Here is a 25212-nt window from a genome sequence, read left to right as displayed (position 1 = left end):
GTCCCATCCGTTCCATCGCCGAGCGCCGCGATGTCTTTCATCTCCGCGAAGTGTCGCGGAGTGCTCTCGCCCGGAATCGCGATGTGGAACGACCAGTTCCGGCGCGCGCTGATCAACGCGCGTAAAAAATGGAAATGAGCAATTGTTGCGTACGTGCCGGATTTATACACCGAGTTAATTAACCGCGAAGTGCACACGCTACAATAAAACTCGCGCGCGTTGTGCGTATCAGAATATAGGTCAATGTAAAGCTCTATCTATCCAATCTCAGAATCTTCAATATAGAGTAGATTTGTAATTTATATTTTTTCCGCATTGCACAATAATGAATTTGATCTTTTAAAGTTTAAAACACAATTTATTATGTCATTAGATGAAATGACAAAGCTGTGAAAGATTTATTTCCCAGCGATTAAATTAGTATAGCCATAGTTCGACCTCGTAACTATTCAGCTGATGATAGAAGCGCGTTAATAACGTTAATTGGTACAGATACAAAGTAGGTCAGCGCTAAATGAAGCTAAAAACGCACAAAGCTATTCAAAGGATGTATTAAAGTTCAAGGACAGACTGTCATTTTTCATTGAGAACAGACTTCAAGACTCATCTCATTCCCATTATGCAATATCCGGCAATTTTGAACATTATCATCGTATATTTCAACACGGAGGTATAATTGAATTCCTTTTAACTTAACGTAATATAATTTTTTATATTAGACAATATATAAAAATTTAACATTAAATTGTGTTCATAAACTAAATAAATATTAATTGTTACCAAAATAATAAATAAAATTGTAAAGTTTCTACACTATTTCTATCAATAAAAACTTGTTATTTTTAATTGGCAATCATCTACTCTGAAATTTAATAACTATTTTAAATAGAGGAACGTAATTAAAAATGTAATTTATCTCTCAGCAAATAAAACACAGTTCCCAATATCGAGCATTGCGTCGGCAATTATGAATGACAGCATGAAAAATGGTTTATTTCCAGGTCTATAAATAGTGAAAATTATGAAAGGAAAATCTGGAAAGAAATACAATAGCGACTCGTATTCGCTGTGTATCAACGATACATCAGCAGCACGCTGAACAGCTTGTAAATCACCCTGTCAGTCAATGGCCGATTGGCAGAACAACATTCCCCCTATATACCTCGCCCTATACATTTTTAGAAGTAACGTCAACAGCAACCGGCGGACATGTAATTTGACTTGTTAAGCCGATCCATTAAGGAGATATGGCTATCGTCAGTGTCGTCATCAGCCCTGCCGCGGGTGGATTCGAGGTCGCACATTTCCATCGCTAACTGCGCTGTCAAGCACGCAGAACAAGCTTTAAAATTCAATTGCTTTCTGCGACCAAAAAATATTTCGAAAGCGTAGACTCTCACGCGTCATTATTAGTCGATTAGATCGCCACATGGAACGCATTATGTGGCTTCTCTGCGATATTATTTTATAATGACGAACGTTTATTATTATACTTATGGTATCTATAAACATATAATATATAACATTTACAAAGATATAACACGTTATCTGACGTACTTGATGTAGAATAACCGGATTTAACTATTGTAAGCCGAAGGCTCTGTTCATTGTGATATTTATCAAAGCGTGCCATCAAAAATAGTTCTTGCGTTGATTGAATTATACTACAATCTGCGTTAGCAATCTATCACATTCCTGAAATAATTTTCGCACGCGAATTTTTCTAATAACGCGTCATCAGGAAGATGTCATTTTCGACGGCTGGTGGAGCAGCAATTGGACGGGAGATTGTAGGGTCTCAAAAGTCACGCGATGCCGTCGAGAACCGTTCGAGAGCGCGTTTCTCTTGTGCCGACACGTTTCCTGTCATTATCACGTGGCTCTCATACATATAGCCTACTGCGAGTTGGCGTAGACAATTAGGCTTCAGACAGCTCGTAAGATTTTAGACGGGGAACGTAAGATCGCCAGTTGCCAGACGGGTCGCGTGTCGTCAAGGAAAAGAGGCGACTTCGAGTCTCGTGATCTTTCGCGATGCCGCATTATCGATCTCGGCGCAAGGATGAAACATCCGCATAGACGATAAAAAAGATAGGCAAAGAAATTAATCCGAAGCTGTAAACTTTAACGGTGACGTTTAAAGAATGATAAATGTTCACTCATAAATCTTCTTTATATACATCCTAGTCAGTAACATTAAAGTGAAATGTTTAAAATAATATCAACGAACTGTTTGATATATTTCGTGAAATGAAAATTTCTTGTAACTCTGAATAAAATGCTAAGAATAAACTATTATTAAAACAGTCTTAAAACAGAATATTCTTCTATGTAGTAAAACACTGCAAAAATCATATTTCTTTCTACGTATTGTTGCAAATTACATACACCATTATATGAATGAAAATAATAATGCTAATATTTGACCTTTTCGCGGCAACAAGAATGAGGATGTGAGATTAATGTGCCGCATTAAGCGTGCAAAATCCGGCTACTTTATTTATGGCGCAAATACAATGACTTGACCGCCAAGACATTGAACACTTTGAGAGTTCATGATGCAACGATAAAGTGATGTATAACGAGGCGTGCCTGGAAAATATGTAATCGCCGCGAGAATTTGCAAGGAAATTGATGCTCTATCAGTCGGCCGCCTGACGGCAATTTGTTTTCCTAGACGTCTCATACTTCACGATCTAGCGTGTGCTTGTAATTGTTAGGCCCCTTACTTGCTGTTGACTGTGGGTCACATGAGATTGCGGATATGAGTAAATTACGAGAGCGACACTTTATTATATGTACACGCGTAAGATGAAGAAAGTAGCTTTTATACAAAATTTGACAATTCCGAAATTGTTACAAATAAATAAATATTGTCAGAAATTTCCTAAAAGTTTATCAATCGGTTCTTTTACTAGTGGTTAAAAAATAATGGTTTCATTATTTCGTTTTTAAATTAAAAAATTGAAATGTTAACTGTTACCGGATTTGATATAGATTATAACAGATTAATCTGTATCGCAATCTGTATCTCTTTCGCATTTCATTTTGTGCTTGTCTGTAGTGACATTTGTTAACAACGTAACATGTTGTTGGCGTTATTGAATGATCAATCAACAAACAATTGCCGTTGTGCGCGATCGGAAACAGTAATGCCGTCCGGTGCAACTGCATTTATAAAGAGATTTCGCGACGTACGATTCATCGATATATTTCGTTCTTATAGAACAAAATGAACTATCTAATTAACTGTGTAAAAAAAGATGCCTTCCTTAAATATTTGATCGCTGAGCGTGCAACCGAGATGACATCAATGCAATGCTTTCATGTATACTTTGCCTCGCTTTTTCCTTCGACCGACGTAATTTAATACAATTAATGACCACACCCGTACAGCCTTGATCGCGAGTGATTGTCGGTCGATATATCGAACGCGGCATCGAAATTGCGACAGAAAGAATTTGCCGGGAATGTTCGTTTGACGTAACCGACACAGCGTGATTGTGTTGCGTGACGTCGTACCGGTGCGGTGGTCGGAAATGTTTCGACTCGCAGGTGCACTGCGGATCTGAATATTCCGTGTCGCAATGTAAGGCATAACCATGGTAATACGTAAAAACGCATTCAAGCGTCTCACGTATCTTTATTTTAGTTAAAATTAATCAATAATGCATAGCACGTCATAATATTTAATATTTTTAATCTTTATTACATCTTTAACATATTAACCTGGTCATCCTCATAATAATTCAGATAAATCGATAATCTTTGCAATCTATCACTAATTGATTCCAAGTTGATAATATCGGCACGATCCAGTTGAAATAAGTTAAATAATCGATTAAATAAATATCGCGCGAAAAATGCATATAAGAATACAAAAATATTCGAAGTTAATAAATTGCATCTTTTCCCTCGTTTCAAATTGCTATATTGAATTTCACTGATTCCGATTTCCGATTCGACATTCACAGTTAGACGCAGTTGCAGAACGTCAAACTGCATTACATTGCAAATTTGTTTAACGTTGGCAGTTTATCGATTCTGAATATCCATTAAGCTGTGCATCACGGCAGATTCCGGCATACACCGTCGAAAAATCGTCGCTTGCCACACTTCGTTAGTCTCTGTTAACCAGCGTCGCGACGCATGCAAGAATTTTAATACGTAGGCTCTTGTCGTATTCTACTTTTTCCACGGCATCAAGTCTGTGCCGTTTGACGATACGTGTGTTGCATGGTAAAAAAAAGTGAGGCATTTTCTTTGCCTCGACCGGGGAAGAGCGCACGACTTTGTTAATTAACTTAATTGACAGCTTTCGTAACGTACTACGTATCGCACTGAAGAGACCCATAAATTTTTTTGTCATGTCTTGGAATTCATAGCGATGCCCGCATCTTTGACTTATGGCGAGCTATGCGATGATATCAAAGGAACCAATTGACACTTGTGCGACTTGATGAAGACTAACGGTTACTGTTAATAAACTTTTAAGATGGCTTAATACTCGAAATTTTCCCAGAGCCACGATATATTAATGTGAGAAAAATATTATGTCCCGTATCAAAGTGTGTATTATACATGTATGCGTATTTAATATAATTTGATACTGTAAATGCGTTGTAAACTAAAGAAATAATGGCAAAATTTATGTCTTTAAATATGTCAACAATTTTATTAAAATATTGATGACGTCAATATTTATATGCTCGTCCCGGCTCGTACGTAACGAAGAACTCTGATTCGTAATTCCAAGTCTTTTTACATAAGTCAAAACGCTCGTTATTCATACGAGTAGTCACGCAAACTACGCTTCCGCAATACGCAATATGACCATTTTTAGGAGGACAGCTAGCGTTACCTGAATTTAGACACGCTTACACACATTCGTGATTCTACATGTATCGGTACATGCATTTATTCAGCATGGGTCAAAATGTGGTCTACAAAAACTCGTGACTTATCTTTATAATATCTTATAATAATTATCTCTAACATATTTAATGTATAAATATATGGCACGGTTCTTTAAATACAATAAGAAAAATGATAAATACTGAAGCAAAAATTATAGATCAAAACGTGACGATAAACCGATTTCTATATTTATGATTCAAATAAACGCGATAAAAATTTACAGCTGGGTAGCAGTAATTTGATACTTGATGAGCTCAGCTGATTTGGATAAATACGTGAGTAGAAATGCTTCGTCGACGGACAGAGATGAAAAAGATATTTAAGGATCATATGATTCTGAATCACGATTTAAACTTTACGACAGTAAATTTAATTATGCCAAATGTCACAACAACTGACAGATATTCATAGCGTTGTTTCAGCAAATTTCGACAAAAAGGTATTTTTTCCGTGAATCAACTTAACAATAATTTTACAGAAGAAATGCATTCTTTTTTTGCATTATGTTTTGTCATACCAATAATTGACTCCTTTTACATAATTGTTTATTAAATACATATTTAATCTTCCTAAAAATATTCGGAGAAATTAATTCTTGGAATTGACCTTTGTGATTATTACGTTTCACCCGTATTAAACACGTTAGATTAATTAAGAGCACGAAATCAACGATAGACGAAGCGTAGCATCACGCACGAATTGAGTTGAATACCACAATCATGAGACAGGGGATCAGCCATCTCGTTATTAATTAATAATTGGAATTAATTATGGGAATCAGTTCGCTCGCACGCGAACGTTATCAGATCGGCTTACATTCTCAAGCGAATCGAATAACGGTAATTTCTGACACTTACTCGATCCAATAAAACATCTTCGTGTCTGCATACTACAGTGCATTACATGATATTTATTATTTATTTATAAACTAGAGATCACCCATACCTGAATGTAATCTAAATTAATTAAAAAAAAAAATGTATTTTTGAAGACAAACTTTCGCGCGAACACGAGAAAAGCTGAAATTTATTTCAGTTTATCAAAAATTAAAATTAAAATGCTAATGACGGCACAAGATTAATGTATATTGAATTTATTTAATGATACGGTCGAAAATACCTTGCCTCGTATACATTGAAAGAGAAACTAAATTCTGGATTTATATGCGTTTCACAAACTCCAAGATGCCAACGAGATCGGCTAAATATATGTCAAGTTAATTATCACCTGTATCGAGACGGTGACGTTAATGCCTGGATATACATGATAGGTGTGAAAAAGCTTGATGTGTGTGTCGAATGCTTCTGAGAATCCATAATCGCCAATAACGAGCAAAATCAATTAGTACTTTGCCACTCTTTGACTTATTTACATAGATGCACTTTATAAATAAATGCATACTTATTCAAGTATTGGAATGTGGAATCGTTCTCTTCAGAGAAAAGAAATGTTCTCGATAAAAGAATTGGAAAACTTTTTGTCAAATATCTCAAAAACGAGATATCTCTCTCTTCAAAAGTTCCTTAGAATTATAATGCAAGAAGACAATTATAGATCGTAATAGGGAGCACACGTGGCTTTCCAAATAATTGACTCGCGAACAAAATTTACATTAACCCCGGTAAATTGAACCGTTCAGCTGCTACACGACGATATACTTTCCCTCGTCGAATTATCGAAAGCAGTCTACGCATCCGGATAATATCGACGAATTACGTGGAACAAGAGTGGTTAACACACGGGTAAATTTCGATTGACCGTGGGGGTCAACGATTGGTCGATCAAGTTCAGCAGCCAGTTAGCCGACAGTTAGTCTGCTGTCGTCCGCCTAACGACTTAATGACGGGAATTCACCACTTACGAGTTCCTCTTTTTCTCCCCCATCCTATTCTCCTCTCTTTCTCTTTCCCCGTACCTCTTTTGTCCGCAGTTCTTTTCCCCTCTTTTATCGGCAATGCTATTCGCGTAAAACAACGCGGTCGACAGACCAGTAACAATGTCGGAAATTAGTCGGCGCTTAAACGGGATTGTCATTAACCATTATACCGCATCAACTAGCTATAGAAATAAAGTCCAGCAAGAAAATACACGCCAAAGTGAGCATGTAACAAAATAATGGATCCATTTTCCTTAATACTTACAAACTTTCCAAAACTTTTTCTCCCTTTTCCTTTTGTTTTAAATTATTTTAGAACTAAAAACAAGCATGTAAAAAGTGCTGTTAAAAGGAACATATTTAATTCTTTAAATTCCTGAAATGTTTCTCATGAGTGGAAGTTATTTATACCTATTTAATCATAAATCATAACTTTAAAAAATCTGAAACTATCGTGCATTATTTGTACATTTCGGTATCTATTCTATGTTTCTAGAATAATAGTGTCGTAATACTAGAAAACATTGACAGTATGACCAGAACAGGATGTATAATGCAGGTAATTATTATGTCGATGACACAATAAGTAATGTAACAGAAATCGCGCTCGCTACTTTCATATATCTTCCGGAAACGATTTTTTTCTTATTTTATCATTATATTGTTATGTTATCTAATATCTTTTAATTCTTGTCTTTAAAAGTATGAACTACATTTATTGCATTTTAAAAACAGAAAACGTATACAGAAAACCTGTTCATAACCAGTTCAAACAAAACTTTAATGGCGCGTGCTAGAAATATAAATGCTGTGCAATATAATGTTAGCGAAGGCATACTTTCTTGGATAGATTTAATTATGTTTGTTATTTAATTAACGTCGAAATTAAATGTATCTATTAATCTGGAGTTTCTACCTGTCTCTTTTTCATTTTCATCGCTATTAAGTGAATTGATCCATCGCATCGACTGGAGTGTAAAGATAATCATCTTGAGCGATATCGTCTATGGCACATTAAATTAAGGTTGAGCCTTATCCTATGATCGCAATCTAATCTTTCGTTAGGATTCAATGTATTTCAACCGACATATCTGTATCTAATATTACAGCTATTGATCACAGCATTCGTAAGTTCGCTGAAAAAGTTTTTTTTATATATTATATAACAAATCTTTCACATATATTTATTTACAACAAACTTATTTAAATATATATATATTTTTTCCGAAACTCAGTTTTCCTCTAATATTCACGATATTTACGTAGACAAACTTTTTATTTAACGGACCATTAATTAGCATTAAACAGCATATTACTACGTCCACTACATATTACGAAGTCTAATTTACCGATGAAAATTCTGTGGTTTGCGTGCTTTAACGCTAAAGATGCCGAGCAATTCTTTACGTAATAACTTCTCTTGCGTTTTGCAGCATGCAATGGGAAACGGTCACATTCGTTAGTGAGACCTTGCCGAACACTCATGAACTTTTGGATCCTCGTGCTCTTTGTGATTTCAAAGTGTAGGAAAAATCGCGTAAAACTTTTGTTTTGGTGGAAATTTCCAAAATTTAAGTAGTACGATTGAAGTTAAAGTTCTCGTCGAGTAAATGGTGTAAATTTTACAGAATGGATGTAAGTACAAATTACATAATTAAGTATCAAATAATTCTCTTACAAAATAGGTTTGTCACAATCTTGATTGTAAATCTTAAAGTATTTAAAAAAATAATTCGGCTACTATATTTTATAGCGTTGTTATAACTCACAAACATGTTAACATTCTAAAATTAAATTGTTCAGAAACTGTGCCTAAAATTTCCATTACCGATTTTTCAACTTTTCAACAAAGAAATAAAGGAGTACTTGTTCTTTGTTCTTATTTAGACACTTGTCGAAGACGAAACTAACAGGTTGCAATGGCCAGACTATCTTGTGATTGGCGCAATTATGTCGATCTCTATCATGATCGGACTCTACTATCGATTCAGCGGTGGTCGACAACGTACTGCAGCGGTCAGTTTACAAAAAATCAATTTCTACGCGACGGATCAATTCGTCATTAAATCAATCCGATCGCGATAATCCGCACGCGAATCATATCTATGCCGTTATGTATCGATCTCATTTTGCGATAAATATTACTATCCGCGTAAATTATGAAGCCGGTAATAAATTAAGTCCCGGCCGATTTTCTAAATGTTCGACGTGTTAATTAACCGTTGCTATGATTCGGTTCAATAATTCGAGAAGCGCTAATCGATAACGTATAAATCTTGAATGTCGAGCGATAGATCAATTGAAACTTATATCGTAATCATGAGGTAGAACGCGTTTGATCGCCTGACATATTAGCGTATCTTATTTCTCATATATTCTTAAGAAAAAAATGCTTTTAAATAATTACCCTGCCAACTACATATAATTTCCCAAAGATTACTGATAACATCTTCCATAATTTTATCAAAGGTTGATTTAAACTGACATTTTAATTAAGAACGCGGATGAATTATATATCCAGGCAGATCATATTTTAGTATTTTGCTGGCTAATATTTTGCTAGTTAAATGATTAGAGATTTTCCTTAAAAAACGAGTATCGAGAGATTTATGTTCCTTAATTTTATCTATGAGACAAGCGGGTTCCTTTCTGGAAACGTTGCGCATCATAAACGATGCTTCCTGTGTACAAGACTGCTCTGTTTAACTAATCGCACAATTATCATCGATAGGAGTATTTCTCCGCGGACAACTCATTAGGTGTTTTGCCCCTCTCGATTGCCATGATGGCCTCCCACATATCAGGAATTACCATGCTCGGAATGAGCGGGGAATCTTTCATCCGCGGCATGATCGTTGTATTAATGTATACTACTGGCCTTTTCATCGTGCCGATCATAGCCCTTTTTTATCTGCCAGTCTTCTTCGAGGTGAAGGTCGTAAGCATCTATGAGGTAATTGTCGAATGATTGCATGAGCGCAATATCGTTTACTAGTCTAACATTCAGTGCTCTTCGAAGAAAACCAGTTATATCGTGTAACATTGCGTGAATATATAATCAAATACATTAAGTCAAATTTTAAATAGAGAAATGGCGGAAAATGTAAAATTAATTTGAAAATTAGAATCAATCAAACATTTTCCAAGATTTTCAATCAAATTGCAGAATAACTTTTTCTATATAGATCTTTAATAAATCTGATCCTAAACGGGATTAGAAAAAATGCATCTTGGATGAATATATTTTCTAGGAAATTCGTTAGATAGTTTTTTGCATATCTTCTTTTTCTTAGTATTTAGAAAAGCGATTTGGGTTGTACATGCGGTTGCTCGTAAGTGCGGCTAATTTCTCCGAGACGATGTTACTGACCGGAGTGATGTTGTACGCTCCTGCGTTAGCCCTCGAGGCTACTACAGGCTTGTCTAGTACCATGAGTATTTTGGTACTTGCTGTAATCTGTACCTTCTATTCCACGTTGGGTGGTATTAAAGCGGTTTTGATTACTGACATCTTTCAAGGCTTGCTCATGTTAGTTGCTCTCTCCGTCATCATCTTTATTGTCACCCAGAACATCGATGGAGGAATCGGTGCCATTTGGCGTATCGCGCAAGAGGGAGGTCGTTTAAATTTCTCTGAGTAAGTTAGATATAATAATAGAATAAAATAATAAAGCAAATAAAAGTAATAAAAATATTGATACATTTCTTTTTCATTTAGAGTGTCTTTAGACCCAACTGTGCAATACACATGGTGGAGTCTTTTGGTTGGAGGAGGGTCAATAGGTCTAGCCTATCTTGCGGTGAATCAGGTGCAAGTTCAACGTTTAATGACTGTTAAGTATGTTAATATATATTTCATATTTCACAGTACGCGTTTATATCATACCGTTCTTTTCTCTTTCTTTAAAGCTTTAATACACATAAAATCCTTTTCATCATACTTTCAAAGAAAAGAGTCTATATATAGCAATCATGTATTATCAAAGTTATCAAAGATATAAATTTTTAGTTTGTTACCTATAATTATAAATATTAACTAAATAATTATAAATATACGATATAATAAAATAAAATATAAACAATAAATAAATAATAAAGACCTTTTATTTTAATTACTATAGATTCTTTATTTTATTATATATTGCATATTCGATTAAAATTCTATTATTATATTGTATATGCAATTATTATATATGCAACAATCGATTGTTTTTTGCAGGAACGTTAAAGTGGCCACGAATGCGCTATTTCTGTGTGGTCCATTCATCTTACTGGTAGGCTTTTTAACATGCTTTGCTGGAATAGCCATTTACGCGGTCTACAAAGATTGCGATCCCGTTGTCTCTGGAAAAATTTCGACTTACGACAAAATATTACCTTACTTCACTGTGGAGAAATTGCCACCTGGATTGGTTGGTCTTATCGTTTCCGGTGTCTTCAGCGCTAGTCTGAGTACGATTTCCGCTATGATGAATTCATTAGCTGCGGTGGCGCTCGAAGATTATGTGAAGCCACTGCATCGAAAATTTGGGGTGGATTTTACTGACAAAAAGGCCACTTTCACAGCCAAGGCTCTTACCGTTTTAAATGGGATTATTTGCGTGTTCTTAGCGTTGATAGCGAAGACAATGGGCACGTTAGTCGCCGTTGCCTTTAGCTTTCATGGAGCTATCGGTGGACCAATTTTAGGGATCTTTACTCTCGGAATGTTCAGTGAGAGAGCTAACGAAACGGGAACTATTATTGGCATGATTACGGCGTTAATCGTCTGCTTGTGGGCTACTTTCGGAAGACCTAAACCACCAATTCCAAATTTACCGGTGACGATCGAAGGTTGCGCGAATTCTACAGTACTGATGCTTGCTGAACAAATAAAATTTAATAGGTAAGATATTCTCAGAAAGCAAATCAACATTCAATCGGTATCGACTAAACTTTGCAAATATTTGAAGCCGTGCGTTATATATTTTTTTAGTTATTAGATTCTTTTAAATAATATATTTAAATAATACTTTAAAATAATTTTGGGAAAATACTAAAGTTTCGAATCTATGTTTCCAAAATTGGTGAAATTAGCCACGCTTACCAGAAACCGCATAATTCAAATCGTTAATCTATTTAGTAAAAATATATATATATGTAAAAAAAATCATGTTACAAATAAGGCTCTGAAAATAGATTCATCCAAGATGCATAAACATTAATTGATTCTCCGACTACGATTAATTAAGATTTCTAAATCTGTTATTCTCTATTTATCTATAGTTATATTCATCTAATCCTAATGTATTGTATATATTTTTCAAGTATAATGCAAAAGTCAACAATAATTCCACATTCACGACGAAACATTTCCCTTAAACTAGAAGTTTACCTCGGGCGTTGCGCAATGCTCAAATATCAGCATTACAGCCATAATCGGGAATAAATGCAATACGTATTTACAATTGCCAGCCATTTATCTCGCACGTCGTAGACGAGCATTAATTTATCTTAGGGAAACAGATAGGGGAGAAAGAACGGCCCGACGACGTATGGCGCGTATCACGCGACGATTAGAATATGAATTATCGGCGCGCTGTAAATCGTCTTATCGCGACTCTTCGAAATTCGCGAAGCGTCAATGTTTGCTATGCGCGTGGAGATATCTCGTCCTGCTGTAATTAGTTGCGAGTAGCACAGGCTTCCTGATTTCTTTCACGCTTGTCACTTTCTCATGGACGTTAAAGCTTGCTATTCGGCATTCCCACGGTGGTAAATAACACTAATTGCACCGTTAATAAACTGAAATTACGGCCGTCCCGCGGAATCCTCGCCACGCCGTTATTAGCGAGATTAGATATATTATAGCTTTCTCTTTGTCGGCGGGAATTCGTTTAAGTTGACCGGTCCATTTTCAACGTGGTAAGAAATTGAAAGGCCGCTTGCGAAAAAGCGTAGAAAAAGATAAACGATCTGATCTAATTGAAATAATTACGAAGATAGTAGATAATGAGAAATGCATTTCTCGCGAGCGTAATTCAAATGCGAATTATCGTTGAGAAGGGAGATGTTTTGCTAATTAGGCATTTTGTATTACAAAACAGTAAAGAGAAAGTGGAGAAAGTATAAACAGAATGATAAAAAAAAGATTTTTTATTTAGCGTTTAAATTGTACAAAACATTTATCGGATAATATTAAACATTATTATTTATTTATTCTTCACAAATTGTTTCTTTTTTTGCAGTACTGTGCAACCAGATCAGTCGTACTTCTATTTGTATCGCATCTCCTATCTCTGGTATAACCCTATGGGACTGACAATTACTCTAATAGTCGGATACGTGGCGAGTATCATAGTTCGGCTAATCCAAGGCGGAAACGATATCGAACATGATCCAAGTTTGTTTGTGCCATTCCTGGCTGCCAGAATCAGACGGCGACGCCAGGACGCACAGAAAACTACGAACAGTCAACTCTTCGTTTTAGAACCTATAAGATGAGCTTATTTTATAATTAAACAATTCGTAATTATTAGATTACATTATCTCGTCAAATCAATTGACAGGATAATCCAATGATACTATAAGAATAATGACTGACCATCGTAAATAAAGTTATTACAATTAAAACTTATTATGATATTCAGTCGATGTTTAGTTGATTAATTTGTTTTTACTTAAACGGATTTAGTAGATGTATATATGCATGATGACATCTCAATAGTGTTATTATTTATTATTCAGTATTCATGTCGTTACATAGAATTTTGCTAATCTTGCATATGTTAATACGATAAAATTGTGTTCCTTTTTTATAAAGATAAATAAAATGCATACCGTCTCTTGCAATGTTTGTTTTTTAGCATTGATATATCGATAATAGAATTAATATTTACGATAATGTTATTAAAAGACTCTCAACATTCGACGCAACAACATTCACACAGGCTTTCGTTTTTCGAACAATCTTCATGTTGTCGATTTATGCAATTACGGCTACGGGGCTATTATCCAATTATAGCAAGCAAAAAATGTGTGCGGCGACAGTCCATTGCACCGTGATAAATGCCGGTAAGCTCGAACGAAATCTTCGCGCATTGCAATTTTTCGGCGGCGGCTTCGCGTCTGCATTAATTTGCAATTTAACGAGCACTGATTGGCGGAAAAGAGTCTGAAGGGGATAATGCGGCATGTGGGTCGATTCGACGACGGCGAACCGGCGATTTAAACGGAACGATTCCGCTGTGTTGCCGCCGAAATTAGCGCGACTTATCTTGTAATCGTCTACAGCCAATTACCGTGTTCAGCACGAGCAGGCTTTTAATTCGTTTAATCGGAGTTCATCTGCGCGCCGAAACGTTATTGCCCCCTGCATGGCGCATGATTAAACGGTGAAAGAAAGAGGCAATAATTGATACGTTGTCGGAAATTTGTGTTCGCGAATTGCTGTCGTAACGTTTACAGCGGAGCATCGTATTTTTTTTTATTTGGTCTCGTTTCTCTCTCGTGTAATAAACGATAAATTAATTTTGTGGTGATATTCGTTCAAATTTCGAGGAATTACAAAGTTAAACAAGGAACAAGAATTTTAATATTAGTAGAATATTAATCGATTTTTATTTTGTTAAATACACGTGATACTAATTTTTCATGTTTACTCCGGAAATAAGACACACATTTTGAAACTATGAATTTATATGAAGCACAAATTGACACAATTTACATATTGCAATGAGGTTTTCAAACACCGATTCGTGTTCGGAATAAACCTTCAAAATACACGCATCATGTAACGTAAATTGCATGAATCGAAACGCAAACCAATTTTCCCCACGCGATCTCCCCCTGGAACTTATCATCTCGATCTACAAGAGAGAATCGCCGCTATCGCGTGTGCATCTCATTGCATTTTCACGATGACTAGACTCGCAGCATCGCGGCGGGGCCGGCTTAAGACCCGCTCGACGATACCGGAGGACTGTACCTATAGAAATGCGCATACGTATGAGCACAATGGCTGGAACTTTCATCCCACCCTCGCATCTACTCTCGTACAAGCGATTCGCGCGGACTTGCATTTAAAATTGAAATCACGGGTCCCGCATCCCGGCCTGAACTTCATACGCGGCACTCCACCACGTCCGATCTCGATTATCGACGCGTTCCTCTTTTTATTTTGCTCTTCCTCCTCTCCCCCCCCCTCGCCGTCACACTCGATCCATCCTTCTTCTTTGCCATCCATTCTCGCTGCTCGCGCGAGTCACGTGAATATGCATGAATTGTTTGGCGCGCGGCCAGGATGAATTTTAAAGCAGAAATCCTGCCGACCGGTTCATTCATCGGCATGGCCGGACGTGTTTACGTTACGACGAACTATTTACTCGTGATGGAAGGGAAACTTCGGAGCCTTCGAGATTTCCGCGATTAAATTTATTTAAGGTTTCGTAATCGAATAATGGAATGATAAAATATTGTCGCGACTATACGATATGTAATAATTTCTTATCCAGATTAATAGACGTTTTTGTAAATATAAAGAATATAATAGATTTTTATAACAAGATCAATGAAATTATTATCTATAGCTAAAAGCACAATGGCGCAGAACAAAGTAAATACGAACAAAAATAAAAATGCGAACACCGTACGTTAAATAAAATTATTACGAGCCATTATTATAAAATTGATCGAGCGTTGTAACACTTTTTTTCGCTCTCGAGAGAATCGTCATGATTTCGATATATTCGCCACGTCGCAAAAATTCGCACCTCATGTCGGATTCCCGGGTCTCTTGCGATAACCTATGCAAAAAACAGTTCGTGCGCGATGCAGAATTCAGCGGTGCAACCGACCCATGCATTATAGGGAATACGATATCCATCCTCGAGATCTTACGGTCGCTGCATTAGCTAGCCATAGCAAAACGATGGAAAACAACGGCGTGGCTCGTGAGAATCTAGAAATTGCATGTAATATGCGTGCTACGTACGATAATAAGACCTCGACCGGCGACTAACTTGGCGCAAAAAAATATATTTTTTAAATTAATAAGTATTATCCTAACTGTATATGTCTATTATTTCAATACCGATTGTGGGAAATTACTCACAATCAGATAATTATTCAGAATAACATAAGATACCTGAAGAACGACGAAAATATGTTTAAAATATATCCTGAGTTTTTAAAATAATTTAAAACATTCTTCAGAATTTAGAATTCCCGGACGTCTTTTGAATTTTTATTCGTTATTGTGATTGTATGTACAAATAAAATTACCGTCTTATTTTTTGTTAATTGAATCAAAATCTAGACACGCCACGCGCGCGTTATCATGAAAAATGCCTCGAGGTCTTTGTTGCAACGGACGATGCAAGTTATGAGGTGGTCACTTGCAGTTATACCTTGCAGCGAACGAGCGAACCCTTCCTGCCGATTTCACCGCAAAATCGCCCAACGGGCGGATCTCTTATCTCGAGCTTAAGTGCAGCTTGCAGCTCGCCATTGATCGGCTCGCCACCGTAACGGCATGGTGGGCTTCACGAACCGTGCCGTGTGAAATGACGGCTACCGGAAAGAACGCGGAACAGGGGGCGGATTTAATGTACCACGAACGAGTTTGAATTGACTTGTAAAACCGAAAGGGTAAATTGTGCCCGGGAATATCGATTTCTGCCAATACAGACGCGATTGTACGCCGCACCGTGCCGCGCCGGCTCGTATGTTATCCCGTGAGAGATGGAAATACGCGATGTGAGGAACGTGAAGTCATGGGAAATACATAATGGTTTCTTGTCCAGCCGAAGGCTAAAACACGATATCCGATGTGATACAGTGAATACTTTGGTTCTCTCCACAAATTTCTTGTCGAATTCACGGTGTATCTTGACTTAAAGATCTCGAAATCTCAAGAGACGTTGCGTAATACGTCAAAATAATATTAATCCAAACAATAATTTACTTACAACGTACAATCTGTAGGTACATCGAAGGGAGGATATTCAAATCGCGTATGCTCACGGCTGAAATTACGAAAAATATATTTTTCTCGAGATTTTTCTAGAAATGTCTTATTACAAAACGGGATGTTGATCGCCCCTAGCGATCCTTTCTGATACTTGCATCTGCCGCAATCTTGTTGCGGGGGATTTGTTGATACTTTGTCGGCGAGCTCGTTGTACTAGGCGAGAGGTATTCAACGTATCGAACTCAATCGGTCTATTGTTAGCGTAGTCGCAAATCGTTCCTGGCCCTTCGGCAGCCAAGCCCATTTTTGTTAAGCGCGTTTTACAAATATTGCTTTGTGCAATCATCACAATATCTCACGCAGTTTATCATTTCCGAGATTATTTCATTTCCCGTTTCTCACATTGTCGAATAAAGGTTAACGATCGGTACAAGGATCAAACTTTGTAATAAAATAACAACGAAATTCCTGCGATTCTCAAAAACACTGTCTAACTAATTAATGAGTCTGACTAATTAATAATAATAATTACATGTTTTTATATAATGTACATCTATTTCCAATATTTAGAATATTTAGAAAATTATTTATTTCTCTCGATAGCAAAAAAATAATAAGAAATCGAAGAATATATGCAACAATAATTTTCGGTGCCACCCATGATGATCATGACATCACATGTTGTTTCTATCACCGGAAGGGAAGTTGTCAGTTACAACTCGTAACTGTGATACATAATGCTCGACGCGGCTTGAAAAACAACCCTTAATCATTTTAACGTCTCTCCGCCGGGGAGGACTGTTCAAACAGCAGATCGACCGATATTCTCACGCGCCCTTTTTAGGGACTGGGTGTGCCTGTGTCAACAAACATCCACCTTTTAACACGATCTCTCTTCAGCGCGCCGGTACTCGTTCGTTGTCGAGCGTCAGGCGTGTCGATTTTTAATTCATGAAGTACGTATCTGTCAATGACATGTACGCAAAGGACGCTGCATAATCGCGGGAGATTAATTACCATCAATTTGCGGGACTAATTCTTCCTACCCGGCATGGGCGTAAATCACGCGCTATATTACATATCGCGTAATGGCACAAAATCAAATTATTAATAAAAATTAATAATAGATATACCATGATTATAGAATAAAATTGTCATGTTATAAGAGTAAGTAAATAATTATCGATACTTTTCTTATCGAATAAATTTAAAATACGCAATGTAACGTTGCAAAGTTTCCTGTTCTTTTATTTCTGACGAATTCATATACAAAATTTCCGAGTATTGCTTTTTCACTCCTCTTTAAAAATAATATTTAATCCTGGAAATAATATAGAAGACTAAATAATATAGACCACAGTTCTATTAAAAAAATTTTCGAAAAGAAGAAATAATAAAGTATTTTAATATTAGCAATCTTCTTCCTTCCCCAAATCTCTTTTCTATCTTATAGAAATAATTATTTACTTTTATTTCATAAATACATATATAAAATTCATAAACGTTATGTTCCAATCTTCATTTTCTTCACGAGAGATATGATATAACGAGAAGTAAATTTAAATGAAAATTTTGTATTCCAAAAATATACATCAGCATTTATACTTATTACAATTTTATTTTACTTTTTTCTTATTTCTTATTATTTATCTAAGCAATAAATTCTAATGCATATTTCAGAATCAAAGCATACTGACGATTAATCAAAGTTGAAACTTTGAGGCTCAGTATCTTGATTTTTTATACCGCAAGAGGTACTGAAATTTATACAACGCATAAAGCACACCTAAATTAACGTATATCCACAGTTTCAAGAAAATCTATAGAAAATCGATTTTTTCTAGTATAAGGACCGGTGAACGTCCTTAAGGTCAATCCAGACAAACTTGCATATAGGTGCATAAGCATATGCATAAAGAAACGGATTGGTCTATTTTCTTATGCATATGTATATGGACCAATCAATTTTCTTATGCTTATGTTTATGCGCTATGCAAGTTTGTCTGAATAGACCTTTATGGCTTCTGCACACAGGACGCGGAAACGCTTGCCGCGCGGCAAGAAGCGACGTGGTAGCCAATCAACGTGTTGTTTTTCCGTAAGAACTTAAAGTTGATTTGCTACCGCGTCGCTTCTTGCCGCGCGGCAAGCGTTTCCGCGTCCTGTGTGCAGAAGCCATTACTCTTGACGCGTGAAGTTGGTCGCGCCGTTTACCAAAAGTTTCTCCGCCATTTTAGGATCGTCCGTTGCATTCGTTGCGACACGACGCGAATATCGAACAGGTTGGAAATGTTGGAATCTCGCAAGTTAACGCTCTTTTTTCGCGTTGTTCGTCGCAAAGGGAAGCAGAGATACGCGTCGTGTATGTTGAACGCCGGGAGTGCCGTTAAAGTGACGCGCGAGCGTTTAATTAATAGTATCGATTAATGCGCGAGCTAATTGGAGTGTTTCCGCGATCGAGCGTTGTGCCGCGAGTCGCGAGTCGCGAGTGAGCCAGTGCAACAAAGGAATCTGAGGGGAGCTGGGGAGGAGGAGCTGCCTGGGAGGCATCAGGCGACGGCGGAGCAACCGTGGGTGAGTCTCACTTGTCATTTACGCTATTAAATTATATTGTTTTATATTATGTTATATGTAGGTATATTATGCCAAAATGTCAGATTATGTGCGATTCGCGATTCGTCATTTGCGTGAGATTCGCGAATAGTATGGACGTTCATTAGTTTCGTGCCAATTCTCCATCAGATCGATTTTTCGAAATAAAAGGTCGCGAATATCAAAGAATCAGTTAATTCGCGTTAATTCACATAGCGTGAAAGATCCGGTACTGACGAACAACGAATTTCACTATACAAATTCACGAATTTTGCGAATTGCGAATTACGAATAGCATATAATCGAGTTTCATATGTTACACTTACGGAAATAATCATCGTCATTTGTTTGGATTGTTTAAATGATTTGTTCAAGAATTAGAGAGAAAAAGATTTTTACTTACAAAATTGCATGATAATATATTTGCTAAATATCTATTTGACAGTCGAATAAAAGACGCGTATTACTTTTTCAGATATTAATTATTTTGGACGATACTATAATTGAGATATGTATCTTTATTTTGCAGATGGAAGCGTCGTGCTGCAACTCCGCTGCTGCGCGTCGTACCGGTGAGTCAAATTATCTTCGATTTTCGATAATGAGACGAGAGATGCGAGTAACGATTATAAGTACGAGCCTAACCGTGCTTGTGCCTGCTGTATATGTTAGTCGGATTGAATGAACGCGCAGGAAAAGCACGTGTGCGAGGTAGCGCTGCGAGTCTTGTTCGTTTTGCCAGGTAATCTCAGAGCGAAACGCATGGCCTTCGCGACCAGCCGGCATCGCAGGTAATGAATCCGCGAAACCCGTGCGAAATTGAAATTGATTCCGGTAATCAATCGGACATCGGTAATAAGCGGGGGGGGATTTCCACACACAGTGCCACGAACAGCCCCCGGGGTCCGAGGTCGCCGGCGAGATCGGTCCGCACGTACACCATTAGACAGCCTATATATGTTCCGGTATCATTGCTTGTGTCGTTGCCTACCTGCTCGAGTTTCGCTGTACGAATGATAACGCGGCAACCTTGTCGTAAACGCAACGCGCTGTACGCCGGTAACGACAAACCCCAAGGCTATACGTGTGCCAATCGCTATTACGAAATATATTCACAATTTTACAAAGCTATAATTTTTAGGTCAAATATTTTCTTCTTTAGATTTCAAATAAATTTCGATGAACGAGCTATTAACGTACATTTTCTACTTCATTATTTCGGTAATTATTTAGATTCTGCGATTTATGTATTATACCGCGAATCGTGATCTGAAATTGTTTGGCTAATTACACTTGAATCGACGAAAAATTTAAAACGCGATGCGATATACACCCGAATTCAAGCATTATTAAAAGATAATTGTTATTTGTATCGCAATCAAACAATTTGTAATTCACGTCCCCTGTTTTGCTTTGATTTCTGCTTTATTTACGAGTAAATTACGCGAAAAATTTCGTTGGTAATTAGCTTCGATTCGTTTATAAGCCATTAATCGCAAGAATTAAGTAATAACGCGGAATAATTGCTTATAATCATTATAACAAATAATCGATAAATGATTGGCACCTCCACGCTTACGAATTATTAATCGGAGAGTAAACTGCGCGAGTGTCTATGAAGTTGGCACGACATTCTACGAATTTCAAAAAAATACTAAGTTCTATAATAGCACTTTTTATAGTTCTACAGTTCCTGATAAAAATTAAAAAGAATTTCATATTCCTTATATTAAAAAATTGAAATTGAAAAAAATGTGCTAGATTCGCGAAGTGTTAGCACGACATTTTTTCAATTTCAATTTTTTAATATAAGGAATGCGGAACTCTTTTTAATTTTTATCAGGAACTGTAAAACTATAAAAAGTGCTATTAAAACTATTAGTATTTTTTTGAAATTCGTAGAATGTGCCAATTTCACAGACACAGATTCATATCGGTCTAATTTCATTTATTATTGTAAATTTCTTTCTTAAAAACTCGATAAAAAAATAATACTGAAATAACTTTTCAATTTTTCTTAAAACAAAGATAAATAATCTTTGTTTTAAGGAAAACTTCAAAACTCTGTTATCTTCAAAAATTCAAATTTAACATTAGTATTAATATTTTTTTAAAATAGAGTATTTAATTAATTATTTAAATCTTTTGACGATAGGCACGTGTAAATTTTATTATCATTAGCTATTTTTAAACAACTTATAATGCTTGTGATTCGAAAATTATCGTGATCTTAACATTTTCCTGTTTTCGATCCTAGTTCATCTCCAAACCATTAAAATATTGTAGGGGATGATTGTGAAATATTATATTTCGCAATTTTGATGGAATATTTAACGATGTCAAATCTTCGCCAATAAAAAATTCTAACTAATAATAAAAGAGTATTTTATAAAGTACATTGCAATTTTAACATTTTATACCTCTCTCATACAACTTGATAGAAATTTATATGAATTCATTATATAGGTACTACAAAAGTGCATTTCATTATACATGCATGAACTGTAAAATCATCCGAATGTTGGATAACATTTCGCGATATGCATCGGGACATACATAATTTCTCACTGCGAAATGATACATGGTGCTTCATATACGACTATTTGTAACGTAGCACGTATTTGTCGAAGATTTACAGTCGTGACATTTTGCCCGTTAATGCGAAATCAATTCGCCGTTATAAGCTATATACTTTTGCCGTACTGTTATAATAATAATCCTCTGAAAGGTCGAGAGAGGCGAGATTATACGCGAGTTAGAAAGCACTGCGTTCTTTAACATGCTCCTCTTGACTCCGGATAATTTGTCAGTGCGGCGGGTAGAAATTACAAAGATCGAGTTATTTTCTACGGGTGAGAAAACTACGCTGAGTTAAAAGCGATCTCAACGACATAATAGCAAATATTCTGCCGCACGCGAGAGACGCCGTTTCCAACAAACGCGTCAATTTACTTGATATCGATATCGCTTTCGCGTCAATTGTAACGTAATAATGTCAGAATAGACTTTAATTAAACGTATTACAACCGTGTTCGCTCTCGACTCGTATTGTACGCAATTACTGATGAGGCCGAGATATTACAATACTAGATTCTGAAGTAACGCAGAAGGTGCGCCGCGAGCAGAGCTTTACTCCACTGCAAGGTATTATTAAATTAAATATGATATCTTGACTTATTAGTTTGTAAAGACGGGAAGAATAATTACAGACCTCCTTCGCCATCGGCAATTCCAAGAGATAAAATTCTCTCTCTCTTTCTCTCTCTGTCTCTCTTAGCTAACATCGTGTTCTTATATTAATATAGTAAAAATATTAATATATTAGTAAATATTTTTTCCATTAATTTAGGCGAAGAATTTCTTTGATTATAACTTGATCCCTGCAAATTATACAAATAACCAAATTTAGAAGAGAGCCGATTTCGAATTATTCCATATATGTGTAATATATGTTTAAATTAAAATATATAACATTACATACGCGTTCTTACTGATTAATCACATTACGAAACAGTTACTTAAATAAGTCAGCCACATTCGATTCGCGTACGTACTTGGTCCGAGGAGACCGATCGTCCCGACAAGCTCGTAAATTGGCCTTTATCAGCAATCAGAAAATTCGACTTCCGCGTGGGTAAGAGCTGTATACGAGCGCAACGAGTCGTACGCAGCGGCGTTCTTCAAAGCGACGCCGCTGCGTAGTGTACGTGCGTGGAACGATCGCGTAAAGCCATTCACCGTGAATTCCAAACGAGCCAGTCTACAAAGTCCTACTGATTAAAGGCCCGGACACATAGAAAAACTTAAGCAGTAAGGAAATCAACAGTTTGGATTCGCTATCGTTTACGTTTGTATGTCTTAAGTTCTTGACTGTGATTGGCTGATTTGCTTAAGTTTCATTGCTTAAATTTTTCTATGTGCCCGGGCCTTAAGGATGTTTTACCTATATCTATATACACTGAGAAAAATCTCTCGGAAAAAGTTAACACAATATTGTAGACCTTATTTTGTCAGATAAGTAACTTTAAATTGTAATATAATAGAAAATATGAAATACACCGATTAACTACAATTTTGTAGCAAATTTATTTTGTCACATGCAAACACAAAAACTGTGATTCTGTGAAACAAACGCGCGAATTAATATTGTAATATTTTACAGTCTTAAGCAGTTTGTCAATTGATTTCAGACAATCTGAGAATAATTTTTTAGAACAATTTTTTAGACTCATTTACTACAATTTATCCCTGTCCCTATTTGTACTATTATTTGTAGAAGAGATCTTCACAATTGTACTATCTGATGCTACACTTTTTTCTGAGTGTATGAAACCTAAAATACAATATCAATGATGTATGTTTTACACATAAAAAAAGTTTAAGAAATGTCTTAATGGTTTATTTATATTTTATTTATATTTACAGCAAAGTGTCGATTCTCTATAAGGGATAATGTTAATTTTATCAACTTTAAACTTAAATAACTCTTAAATAACTTCAAAATTTTACAGAGTATTTTTCATTTAATTTAGAAACAATTTACAGCACTTTCTGAATATATTTGAAATACCTCCAATACATCCTTAATTACAATAACTTTTAAACCAGTAAGAGAATTGTGCTGAAATTTTAGACAGATACTTAGACGTAATAATAGAACAATCTATGAAATTTTTAGATTTTTGGTAATGACTTTGAGATGGCACACATACATCCTTAAAGAATTTCTACACTATCTCTGAAACTTCGTTGTAGTATATATTAGGAAAATTGCAATTGTTTCGTCGCACAGTAAGTAATTTGAAATGATTCGAATTATATTGTTTAGAAGTAGAAGGTATGACGCATCGATGACCGATTTCGAGAAACGTGCCGCATGATTTTGGCACGTTTCCGCTACTTATGTAATGCGGTCGTTGCACCGGACTGTCTAAAATTAACGGTCGGTATATCTGTACAGCCTACACTATTATATTGGCGTTCAGGCGCCGATTGCTATTACTGGCAGGAACTATGAACGTGAGTAATGTTTCCGCAAATATAAATATAGAATTTTCTGATGGACTGTCTTGGTAGCGAGTTTACAAAAATACACTATATATAAGTTTTGTTAATAATACGATATTTATTAATAAAATTAAGTGAATTCGAATTTGAATAAAATTGTTCAACGCGTTTTGCAGAATCAAGTTAAACTTTTTTTTCCTATTGGCAACATATATCGTCAATTAAACCATGTATAGCAGCATTTCTTAAAGCAACTGTGGACTGTGTTTAGATGCAAGAACAATTGTAGCATAAATCATTAGGCCTGGACCTTTGCATGGTCGTTAACACGTGTCCAGCAGAAAGGAAAGTCCGTCAATGTCCGGTCAGGGCCATTGTCTCCCGCAACAAACAGACTGTTACTGCTTCTTCGTTCAAAACAGGAAGGAATATTCGAATCTGTATACGCACAGAAAAATACGCAAAGAAAAGAGAAAGGCAGAATAGCAAGAATCTTATCAGGGAGGGAGGCAAGATCACAATGTAAAATAGCACCACTCAAATTATCAGTGCTGTTCATAAAATAATATATTTTTTTAGAGAATATATTTTTAAAGAAAAACGTAAAAAATAATGGGGGTGCGAAAAATATATAATTTCTTATTACGAAATCGTTTTTATTTTAATATAACGCACACAAAAAGCTAATACGTTTAATATATATACGTATAATTTAATGTATTTGTGTATATGTACGTGTATATGAAGTATTGAGATTATACATATATACCAAAATAATCGATGATTACTTAGTAATAATTCACAAATATTAATAATAATATAACTATAGTGTTTAATTTTTTTATCTCAGCAAATATATATGTGTATGTGT

General features: G+C 35.9%; 2 protein-coding genes across 6 annotated transcripts in view; one reads left to right on the top strand and one right to left on the bottom strand.

Moving 5' to 3' along the window:
- By (focal adhesion protein tensin) overlaps positions 1-25212 on the bottom strand; it is a 172951-nt gene that overhangs the window by 125184 nt on the left and 22555 nt on the right. The window lies entirely within an intron of this gene.
- LOC139776405 (putative sodium-dependent multivitamin transporter) lies at positions 8423-13624 on the top strand. The gene is given in 7 exon segments (XM_071713010.1): positions 8423-8428; positions 8597-8809; positions 9525-9746; positions 10087-10430; positions 10512-10631; positions 11013-11678; positions 13021-13624. Coding segments are annotated over 7 exon segments (1827 nt in total). The 3' UTR covers positions 13277-13624.

The sequence above is a fragment of the Temnothorax nylanderi genome, unplaced genomic scaffold, assembly GCF_030848795.1.
Source record: "Temnothorax nylanderi isolate EJ_2023f unplaced genomic scaffold, tnyl_v1.0 TNYL_tig0119_pilon, whole genome shotgun sequence".
Classification (NCBI taxonomy): domain Eukaryota; kingdom Metazoa; phylum Arthropoda; class Insecta; order Hymenoptera; family Formicidae; genus Temnothorax; species Temnothorax nylanderi.
Note: the sequence above shows the minus strand (reverse complement) of the source record. Positions and strands in the feature narration are given on the sequence as shown.